Below are 12,278 nucleotides of genomic sequence, written 5' to 3'. Positions count from 1 at the left end.
GGTAGCAACATCTCCAAGACCATCATGCTGAGCACAGGGGCTCCACAGGGGTGTGTGCTCAGCCCATTATTCTTCACATTGCTGACCCACCAACCACATTGTCAGGTTTGCGGGTGACATGACTATAGTTGGACTCATTACCAACAATGATGAGGCCAACTACAGGAGTGAGGAGTGCCAACTGATTCAGTGGTGTAAGGACAATAACCTTTTCCTCAATGTGGGGAAGACTAAAGAGATTGTTGTGGACTTCAGGAGGAAACCTCTAAAGCATCCCCCACTGACAATTGATGGTGCTGTAGTGGAGAGAGTGAGCAGCACCAAGTTCCTGGTGCACATCTCTGAGGACCAACAACACCACAACACCGATCAAGAAGGCTCAAACACGCCTCTACTTCCTCCACAAACTTAGGAGAGCTAGTGCCCCACCCCCATGTGCTCCTTCTAGCGGGGCACCATTGAGAGCGTCATCACTGTGTGGTACAGAGCCTGTACTGCCTCCTGCAGAAGGACCCTGCAACATATAGTGAAAACAGCCAGCAAGATCATCGGCGCCCCTCTGCCTTCCCTTACGGACATCTTCAACACCCGCCTCACCCGTAGAGCCATCGGCATTTCTGACACCTCCCACCCCGCACACTCCCACTTCAGACTCCTGCCTTCAGGGAGAAGGTATCGGAGTCTTCAGGCCCACTCCACCAGACTTACAAACAGCTTCATCCACCAGGCTGTGAGGATGCTGCCCATTACCTCCCGTCCTCTGCCCCCTGTCCCTGGACTGTGACTCACTGCAGAACATAAAAAGACTACCTTTACTGTTTTGGGTCTTGTTATATTACATGTAAATCTGCTGCTGACTGTTTTTACTGTCATATCTGCTGCTGTTGGCCATTTGCACTACTGTCCATGTGCATCTCAGTCTCAACCATCTGACAATCTTCTTGCTATTATTTGCACTACTGTCAGAATTAGCTTTATTGGCCAGGTGTGTCGGACACATGAGGAATTTGACTCTGGTACATCGGCTCTCAATGTGCATGTACATATCCCCGTGCAAGGGCCAAGTAACCAGTAAACCAGTATAAGGCTGTGTAATAACAAAATAAGCAGTATTAACAAGCCAGTAATTGTGTCACTTATTGTACATGGTTTGAGTCGTAGCCTATTAGGTTGTACTGTTTAGTTTTTATCCTAATCACTTTGACTTAGTTTTCTTATTCTTTTTAGTTTATTTTTTACTCTATTTTAGTTTCCTAAATGGAAATACTAGGTGAGAGTAACGGTATTTTGATTTTCTGTATGTCCTGCACAATTGACAATGAAAATCTTTTGATCTCTCTCTTGAAGTTCACAGGTTGGAAGCAGTGAGGACATGTTATTGCTGCTGCAGATTTTCTGTTGTCCCACTAAGTTTAACACTTGATATAATTGTTCTGTTTTGGATGTATCGTAGGGTTTCCTCTTCCATAAATGTTTAAGGATGGAAACAGTGCACACAGTTTCTCCCAGTAATGCTCAGGAATTTCCAGGCACTTGAGCAGTTTCCACACTTACAAAAGATGGATCCAACTCTATTCATGGAAAACATTTAAAACTTAATCAAATATGAAAAGGAAAACAGTGTTAAAAAGACAAAAAAACAAAAGCAGCCCGGTGGAGTTCCACCAAAGCATTACCGTTTTTTTAAAGTGTTTGACAGCAACTGTTTTTTTGTTCTCTCTAACAGCTGCTTTTGCTGTGGATTTAATAACGGCATGGTTAATTTGGTTCTTGTTTCTCCCCATCAGATGTGAACGAGTGTGACGAGATCAATGGAGGTTGTGAGGCTCTCTGCTGTAACACCATTGGAAGTTTCTACTGCAGGTGTCCTCCTGGACAGACACTGAATGACGATGGCAAAACGTGTCAAGGTGAGATCTCTGGTCTGTGTGGTTTTAAATTTAAAGGGGCCCTCTGTGAGTTATACACAAGAAGACACACACTGTAACTTCTTAAAACAGTTAGATAATGTCTTTTGTGGCTCTGGAGCCTTTTAAAGTCAGAGAACCAGGGTTATCTGAGTTAAAAGGTAATAAAACCTAAATAATATTTTTTTAAAAACAGATAAAGTCATACTTGATAAAATAGACAAGACAATGACAAATAAAATTGATGAAAAGGAGAAAATTTTAAAGCATGAATACAATAAAACGAATAACCAGAGTAAACAATGGCAATAAAACATTGTAAACAAAACCAGGCTGTTAACTGGCTGCTCTAACTAATTTCTTTGGGTGGACTATATCTCTCTTTTCCTTATCCTTGTTTTGTCTGGTCTGTGCTTTAAATTTTAAAAGTATTTTAGTATTCTAACAGCTCAGAGCATAAAAATGAAAAGTCCTGTGCTTTGGAACAAGTAAAACGCACGTGCCACCGAACCTGAGAGGCCATACTCATTTTTAGATTGGAGACATGCCAGACCATGAAGTGTTTTAAAAACAAGTAAAATAATTTTAAAATCAACACAGAAACTGACAGGCAGCCAATGTAAAGACTTTAAAACAGGTGTAATGTGTTCTTTCCTTCTGGTCCTGGGTAGCACTCGGCAGCAGAGTTCTGAACCAGTTGTGAGAGTGAGAGAACTACAAAGGCCTGCTGGAGACAAAACCGTGCATTTTTCTCCTTGTATTACTCAAAGTGAGAAATGGCCACAGTATGTTCTTTTTTTTTTAATCAACAAAATATGATTTGAAATGAAAGACGATTTAAAATTGTGATTCAGGAAATGTCAGTTATGACCATTTAAAAAAACCTCTCGTTAATTCCCCAACTTTATTGATGTGTACTACTTATTATAATATGATAGGAGATCTGTGGGAGATTTGGGTTATTATTAAATTATACATCTTTGTTGTCTGATGTAGCTTTTGTGATGTTAATTCATCTTGCTGAGAATTTCACATCTGCATTACTGGTATGTTTAATTCTTTTCACATGTAAATACTGTATCTATAAACTCAAACTAATCAACATATGTTATTTTGTCAGTTTTGCAAAATCAAGGTTTGTGTGCATTCTTTCTTTGCCATTTACTTGTGTTTGTTGCCATTTATGGAGTTTTGTTTTCAGTTTCAGTGGCTCCTTGAATGTAGACCCTGCCCTCAGTGAACATCAAAACCGGATCTTTTTAACTTGCACAACAAAGATGATAAAAGTTAAGATAAAATCTTAACTTTTGTTGTTTCAATACACAGATTGTTTGCGGAGGAAAGTGTAGTTAACCAGTCGATCATGAACCAACAAATCCAAACTGAACTGTCCCATGAGATTTGTTTTTGCTCCATTATAGTTTGATGTTTCTGATTAGGGAGTCTCTGAGTGATTGGGTTAATCAGAATAATGATTCCTCTGTACTGCAGCCAAACCTAGGGGAGAGAAGCAGGAGTGCTCTGCAGCATGACTGTCTGCTGGAGGAACCAGCGAGAGATCTGATCTTGGCCACGATTAGTGGGAGAGCTTATAGCTGAAAGTCGTCACAGCTGGCTTTCATAGACGTGCCCTCTGTCGCTGTGTATACTGGGGGAAACTGGCTACCCCTAGCATTGATATTGTAATTGTCTGTAACAGGAGTATTAGTGGAGGTGAAAGAAGCTGGATGGATGTTGTGGATTTTTAAGTTGGTGCATGTGCAGTGCTGTGTCTGCAGAAAGTAACCAGCTTTTCTTCTTCATGACTGCCTGAAGCTAGGAGGGCTGCTGCACAAAACCTATACGAGTCTGCAAGAGAGATGACATCCATTCATTTAGCTGTGATGAGTAAATGATTCTGTGGGTTGGCTCATACACAGCCACATTAATACTTTGGGGGATTCCTGTCCTTGGCAACGCGCGATATTCTTTCAGTAAACGACACCCGCTGCAGATGTTAATATGCCCATACTGCCGGAATCAGCAAGAAACAAATAAATGCATCTTTTGTTCAGTGCAGAAAAAAGTGCATTTGAGTACCGTACCCTGTGGAGGGTTTCAAGCATGGAAGCTCTAGTTAAATTCCATGTATGCACCTTTTTTTTATTTATCTTGGTATGAATAGGTAGTGATAATGGCAGCGATCAGTGTAGAGGAGGCCAACATTGACTGCTGTCATGCTGAGTGCAGTATTGCAGTGTCAACATTTTAGCTGTCATGCCAATTGAACTTTATAGCACAGGCCAACGTGACCGTGAAGGTGGAAGTAATGGTCCGACAGAGCTCGCCACTTGTCGTGAAAGTGAGGAGCGTTTTCCAAAATCAACAGGTATTTGATCTTCTTGCTAACAATGAGAGCAAAGAAAAACATCTCATTGTTGTTGGTTCTCTCCTGGGTTCTTCTGGTATTTTACTCTGATTTTGTTTCCACCCCGGTGAGTTATTTTATGGTTACAGCTCTGAGCCTATCATCTGTCTTCTGTGCTTGACCAGGCTGCTTGTTTGTCCTCAGCCGGTTGCTGTCATTGTCCGCATGATTCTGATGTCAATCTCATACTGTATGTATTATACGCGATGTGTGCAAAGTTGTGGATATTTTGGCGCTAGATGTCACAGACAGGACCTAGATCGGTTTTGGCAGGTCTGTCTGAGCTTGAGTACATCTCAGATGGCTGTGTGTAATGACAGTACTCTACAGGGGCAAGTTACAGAAATGTTAAGCAAGCATTATCAAGGGGACAACTCATAAGAAGTGAAACTCATAGTCATTGACTCTTGTGTGGGCTTTTTCTGGAAGTGATGCTGATGTGCTTTGTGCTTTAGAAGCTCTGTAAAGTGCTGCCGTGGTCCTGCTCCTGTCTTTGTATGGAAGTGTTGGCAACAAATGAGAGAGCACAGTGCTGAGCTCTGGAACAGACAATTGCACCGCATGCTCATTCCTTTCTCAGATGTTTGGATTAAAAATACTGAATCTGATTTCTGGCACTTAGAAATCTTGGCCTTCTTTAGGTGGAAGTTTTTTTTTGTTTTGTTTATTAAAATAATAATAGACATCCTTTAGTTTGTTCACATTCTTTGTTCACCAACACCTGAATAGTGTGCAGTTATAAATCTTTGTTTTTTTAATCACTTTAATAACCTTAACCTTTCATTCTTTGAAGAGGGAAATGTGGTGATTCATTGAAGGTCATTATTCACTTTTTGGTAGAACAGTCCAGAATTACCTATATGTAGTTCATACAGTCCTGAGGCCTGGATGAGAGGCAGTGTGTGGATGAGCGGGAAGGAGAAGGGGGAGGGAGAGGAGGATCTTAATGGGAGGGTGAACCGGGGACATGGAGAGAGGGAGACAAAAAAGAAGGGAGAGAGAGTAAAAAAGTAGTTAGCATGTCACTTCAGAACAGGAGAACTATTAATTATTTTTGAATAGTTGAACTAAAATATTTAGATTGTTCTGGTTTTTGCAGTAGATTTTTCAACATTTCAGCACGTTAAATTCTTTCTTTGAATATTTTGTGAGGCTTTACGCTCGAGCCATGGCTTTGTCATCAGGATGGTGGATTTTGCTCCTGCTATTAATTGAAGTGATGACATGTTTAACATCTGCTGCACACTATCCACCCAGTTACTATAGAAGGATTTGCTATAGGCCATACTGTTACCATGGATACCATGGCTACAACATGGGCTACCTGTCAGCAGGTAAGTGATGATTTCACATCTGTAGGAACTGTAGGAAAAGGTGTGGTAGTGCTTCATTGCAGCATTCTGGATCATCTTCAACAGCAGTAGTTTGCAAAGAAAATAGTCGACTGTTAAACTCTGGAGAGAGTAATGGCTTTTTATTTCACAATAAGAGAATTTTACAATTTTCAAAAGAAGCACAAAACATTACCGTATGAATATTTTCCCTTCCTACATTAATTTCACAGAGGATCATAAGTTGATTTGTGGTCACGGATATTGTCAATCTTATGTACAGTAGAACTGAACGAATGAGTAGGGCATTATTTACAGCAATTAAAGTATTTGTTTGTGGATCTCAATAGGGGGGGTCATGGCCCAGCCAGACTGGTTAATCGGTCCTGCTGATAATGTGTCTGCTGTGCGCGCTGTCTGGCACTGCCCAGATAACTTAGTCTCTGATCAGAGCGAGGGAGTATCGCTTTTATCAGCAGTGATTAGACCACATGAAAACATGGGCCATGAATCATGAGAGATGCTTGGTAATGCAAACAGGGCTACATAGCACTCAACAGATTATGTTCGTGTTATTCTGATTGACTATTTGTATGTTTGCATGACTGCACGGCTTGTGGATAAAGGCACACAGTAAAATATAATTTACATTTATTACTGCCATATTGCTGATAATCCATCTGATCTGCCTGTTATGTCATTGTTGGATGTAAAACAACGCTCTTCAAAAATACATACATACATACATACATAAACAAATCAGAAACTGACCAACGTAGTTTTCTGTGAAGATGACTCCATGCTGTAGGTCTCTGCAGGCAGAGAATTAACGCGCCTCCTGTTAAAGCCAGCGGCTGCTGAGGCTTTGGCTCGGAGCTCCAGGGGGATCACGTTCTGGATGCAGAAACCAGGCTGGAGGTGATTCACTGACTGTGCGCTGTAGTAGGCAGAGGATCAGCAGCTTCACAATGCTCGTTTCATGAAAAAAAACCACAGGATGGCATGAGGCATGGACAGAAAAAGGAAAGAAGGGCTTCTTGCTGTTTTCCTGGCTGAAGTTAATTTGAAGTTTTGCATCAGAGAAATGAGGTAAAGGAAAGTTTAGAACCGCACTTCTGGCCCAGGCAGTATATCTGAATATGTCGTGGGATATTATTGGTCATAGATGGGTTCAGCTGAAGAATACTTTTATAGCTCAGCTGTCTTGGCCTGGTTTTACTGCAGCTATTAAGTCAGTTTTAGTCCCCTTGTGCTCACATACTGTATTTTTGTTCTTACCCTAATACTTGTTTTTATTATGAAACATAGAATTTGTTTCAGAATCAGCTTTATTGGCCAGATGTATTGAACAAACAAGGAATTTGACTCCAGAACAGGGGCTCTCAATGTGTATGTACAATGCTCTTCATGTATCCTAACACTGACTTTTTACCATCATGTGCCATAACGTCAGGGTGGCAGGTCTGGGCTCTTGTATGGGTAAATCACAGGCCCCATTCTGTTTATGTGTGCACGGTGGGAACATGAAAACAGTGATGTGGTGGTGTGTAACTTCCACGATGAGGCTCGGTTATAGATTGTCCAGCGTGCACATCTGTCTCACATACTGTGACGTGAGGAGGTTACAAAGACTTGGAGATGCATGTTTAAGCATTGGCCACAAAAATACTACAGTAAAGCTGCTCTAATAAATAACGAACATCAATAATGAAGAAAACGATAACACGTATTGTGAACGGGTTTGCCTTTAGTGACACGCACATATCATTTCAACTTTGGTTCTCTGGCTTTACTGAAGCCCAAAGCTGAATATGTGCTGATGTTACTAAATCTGCTGAACGTGTGAATAAGCAACTGCTTGCTAATAATTTTGCCAAGTCAGCCTAAAATGTGATGAGATCAGTGTTGGGTTTACAGCCAAAGTCAATGAAAATCTTTTAAAATAAAAATAAAAAGGTACAGTATCAATAAAACAAGGTAAATATACTTGTATATGAAAAGATATAATAGAAATGTAGACAAAACAGCAAAAGGAAATTAAAAACGGAGTCAAAGCAACATAACATTTGTGAGATTGATCCATACCTTTGCAGTGTGGTTTAGCAGTTAACAAGGAGATGTGTAGTAATCTTATAACAGTGCAAATACATACATGTATCCATACATGTCTTCACTATCTCCAGCAGTTCTTGTCACACATGCAACAAATACATTTTTTGCCATCTGAAGAGCCTCTGTTTTGTTGTTGTGCAGCACCTTTTTACATATGTCTGACTTCCACCTTACTGGTTGCAGGGTGCCTCAATAGTCTATCATGGGTTGACACACAATTCACAGTCATCTTTACATCTGTGGGCAGTTTAAACTTTCCCCTAACTGGCATGTCTCGGTTTGTGGGAGGAAACTGGACTATGCGGCCATTGTTTCTATCAAACAACACATACACAAACAAGATAATCAAATACAAATAATAGTCTTCTTCTATAAATTATATTGCTCAACTCTTGAAAGAGTTTCATTCTGAAACTAGCTTCCTGGGGTCAGGACTGTAACAAACAGCACATTTGTCAACCAGACAGTTAATGTTGTGCCGACTAATAGTCTTTTATGGTGTGTTAAGTGTTTTTACAGAAACAAACCAGCAGCCAAAAGCCATTCACTCTCACCTGGTTTTAGTCAGCAACGTTTCTGTAACTCCTGCCATAATTGCAGTCATATTGAAACAGACAAGTAACTTGTCGCTGGTTTGGAGGTGACAAGTTAGATTTTGTCCTAATTGTTCTGATGATGACGGTGGAGGATTGGTTGTTAGCAGAAGTCCAGACAGAGGTGGGCTTCATTAATCAGCTCAGCTCTCACAGGGAGTCTTCTTTGGTAGTCGGTAAACAGTTTTAGTCTTTAACCCTTAAAATAAGTGTTTGTGAACAGTTGGCTTCCTAGTAACACAGCAGGGCAGCCGTGTTCTGCTCACCGCTACTTTCCCAGATGAAGAACCCCCTTTGGTTTGTTTGTAATCTCAACGCATGGCTGAGAGGAATGTGTGTGTTTCTCATCCTCTGATTTAAGTTTCCGTATGTTTGTTGCTCCCAGAAGCAAAGGCATTTAAATTTGGTTTTAAATGTTCAGTAGTTGTTACCGCATGAGGGATTTGTTTGTTTGAGTGTAGAATACTTTCTTTGTCTCATCTATCATCTCCATTCTTCTTGGAGTAAATCTTTATGAAGCACATCTTTAGCCTAAAACCTGCTTTTTCAGCAAATGCTTCCTTCAGCTTGGCAGCAGATGTGGGCTTTATTTTTCTGAGCAATTGTCTCTCATAATGAGAGGATTTAGGCAAATTGCCCTCATTTTTTCCTGTCTCTCTCCTTCTGCTTTCTCTTTTCTCCCTCCTTCCCTACAGATATCGATGAGTGCCAGGTTCATAACGGAGGCTGCCAGCACAGATGTGTAAACACCAGGGGCTCCTACTACTGTGAATGCCACCTGGGGTCTCGCCTGCATGTGGACGGCCGAACCTGCCTTGGTAAGCACCATTACAGCCTCATGACTGTGCTTGTATTTAATAATCAGATAATAAAAGGACACAACTGTGTTGACTGAAATAATACTGCTACGGTATCATGACATGTTGTGACTAAAGGCCCCATATTGTTTGTAGGAAGTATAGTTAAAACATGAAAGTGAAAATTAAAAACCATAAGATCAATAAACAGCTGTAACATAATGATGAAGATGATCTGAGGTCTCATTCCTAATCCAATAATGAAGAGAATATGAATGCCACTTAGTCAGCATTCGCATAAACAATGAAAACACTGTTTCTGGAGGAATGAGCTGCAGGAAGGTTTGGAAGTATTATTTTGGTCACTATTTCTATGATGTGCATCCACATATGGACACTTCATCATGTAGATGACTGCTTTGATAGTGACTAAGAGCATTATTGTGAGATGATTCAAATAACATTTGCTGGTAAAGCCACACTCAGTAGAGTGTGTGTGTGTTTTTTTTTTATTCCTTTGGCAGCTATCTTGTAGAAAACAGTTGCTGTGGGTGAAACAGTTCAAATGACGTGTCCTGGAGAATGTTTTTTTTACTAAGACTATAGCTAATCATTTACTTGCCAGATTACTTTCCTGATTAATCATTTGTTCTGCAGAATGCCAGAAAATAGTGGCATGACAAGATTCATAAAGTAAACTGTTTTGATCGAACAGTAAAAAAAAAATCAATATATGTTCTCAAGACAAAAAAAATACCTTAAACTCTCTTACTTGAGAAAATTACAATTGGTAGTTGTTAAAATAGCTTGTGCCTGTTCCTTATTAATAGGTACAAATACGTATATTAACATATTCCTTTTTCTGTGGTTTTCTGTCAAGATCCACTTTGTTAGTTTGTCCTGTAAATCCTCCAATACTGTACTTAATCTCGCTTGAAATCACAAACCTGATACATTAACATTTAAGAAACTAAGAATAGCACATAATAATACTGTTACAAGTCGGTCCTGCAGTCAAAATGTCACTTTAGGTAGAAGAACAAAGGTCATCAAAATGTACATCACATTTAATGTTGCAGTATGTGCAGGTGGAGTTAAGGTTAACTACCTTATATGCTTGTAATTTGATCTCTGGTAGGAAAAATCACAAACTATCCAACAGTAATTCAAAGTATGATGATTATACCGTGTTTTGTTTTATCAGTTTGATTCTGAATAATAACTAGAGTTATCAAATGTAGTGGAGTAATATTTCCCTCTAAAATGTAGTGATGACAAAGTAGGAAGTAGCAGAAAATGAAAATACTCACGTGTACACATACCTCAAAACTGTACTTAAGTACAGTACATGAGTAAATGTACTCAGTTACTTTCCACCACCACTTATGAGGACGTGCTGTTCATTTTCTACTAGTGTTACATTATATAAGTGATTATAGTAAAGCAAAGGGACAGATGTTATGAGAGAAGGTGGAAATGTGGTCTCGCTGCTTTTGTTATGATTTCAGACTTTTCCTCCATTACATTTTGCATATGTGCTATTGAAACACTCAGATAAGGCTCCATTCCTTAAATCTGTGCTCTTGCTTACTCTTGACCTCTGCAGTGTTTATTCAGTACCTGTATGTTGTTTTTGTCATGCCAGATAATTATCTTTTTCAGACATACACCAGAAGGAGAAAAGAGTATAAACCTGGCACTAGTTTCTGCACCCAGGAATGTATACAGAGCATCCTGTCTGACATGTGTAGAGCTGAAATCATTGTGTTTCTTGGCTACACAAAGCAAAGTTGTTTCTTTATCTTATAGAGCCGAAACTGTAGCTGGGACCCGACTGTCCCTGAGAGGCTCTTGTGTGACAGCTCTTGCATGAAGAAGGTGCACGACTGATAACATTAATAATCAGTGTGCACATGTGGACACTGATTATTAACTCCAGGTGACTCCAGGTGAAGCTCATTTTGTTGAAACCCAGCAATGATGAGCTGCAAAATGTGTCCGTGTTCACAAATTAATCCAGTGTTGAAATCAACTGAAATCTTGCTTTTTATGCAAGTGAATAAAAGGATTTTGCACCAGACAGCGTGACCACATAGATACTGGATAAAGGACAACACATACCAATCAGCACAGAGTCATAGGGAGAAAAAGAAGAGCAGATGTCTTCAAATCAGTTCAGTCTCAGCTCTTCTTTTCTTATCCAGCTCTTGAACTGCCAGCAGAGGTCACATATATCCCACACACTTGGTGTGTGGCTGCATAATGTTTGAGCTGGAAAGCGCACTGCAGTTTGACATGATGAATGGATCTTGACTCCGGCCTTCAAGTATGGAAAAAAAACCCTTCTTTGAGAATAGTGGGCTGTTCGGCCTCTACCTGTTTTCTCTGAAGAGATGGAGTCCAGGCATCTACCAGGTTTTCATCTGTTGCTAAGCGCAAAGGAAACACAGACGTGGAGGATGAATGAGCTGGCTCTGCCCTCAACCTCATCACTGTTGTCCACCACAGAGGCCCTGCTGTTCAAATTGCTCTGTGATTTTTGGCCGTTCTGTGGTGACGGATCTCTCACGGCTCAGAGGTGTTCTCTGAGGACAGTGGTCATGACCTCTCTGAGAAAGATTCCTTTACATGTGACACTGCAGTCAAATGAAAAGTCAGAAAGCCTAATATGAAGCTGCAGTGTGGACATTTGGAAGTGGACATCTTTCTGCAAATATGCCAGTTTTTTGTCTAACTGTCTTTCTGTCCCTGCATGTCAATATAGCCATTTTTTCCCCACTACAGCGGTCCATTCATGTGCCATCGGCAACGGAGGCTGTGAACACCACTGTGTGCAGCAGTCTGCCACTCATTTCCACTGTCGCTGCAAGCCAAATTACGTGCTGGTGGAGGATGGCAGACATTGTAAAGGTGAGTGCCCGTGTTTTCAAACTCCGGCATCAGGCAGCCCTCAGTACACAGTGACACAAGACAAAATTAGGATTATTACATACATGGATGGGCTCCAATAAAACTGAGTCCTTTGGAAGAGGTGGGAATCTGCATATTTGATCTGAACATTACAAACACATTGCCTACATCTGCTGCCAGTTGGAGATGTCTGACAGATTCTGTGTTGCAGCAGAACCCCC

The 12,278-nt window shown here is 40.5% G+C and overlaps 1 protein-coding gene across 1 annotated transcript in view; it reads left to right on the top strand.

Moving 5' to 3' along the window:
- megf6b (multiple EGF-like-domains 6b) overlaps positions 1–12,278 on the top strand; it is a 64,780-nt gene that overhangs the window by 31,246 nt on the left and 21,256 nt on the right. Inside the window, exons 5-7 of the mRNA XM_020602037.1 lie at positions 1,788–1,910; positions 9,046–9,168; positions 11,932–12,057. Of these exons, the coding sequence (XP_020457693.1) occupies positions 1,788–1,910; positions 9,046–9,168; positions 11,932–12,057 (372 nt within the window). The remainder of the gene's footprint in view (positions 1–1,787; positions 1,911–9,045; positions 9,169–11,931; positions 12,058–12,278) is intronic.

The sequence above is a fragment of the Monopterus albus genome, unplaced genomic scaffold (genome assembly GCF_001952655.1).
Source record: "Monopterus albus unplaced genomic scaffold, M_albus_1.0 scaffold1.1, whole genome shotgun sequence".
Taxonomy (NCBI): Eukaryota; Metazoa; Chordata; class Actinopteri; order Synbranchiformes; family Synbranchidae; genus Monopterus; species Monopterus albus.
This window is presented reverse-complemented; position numbering and strand designations above follow the sequence as displayed.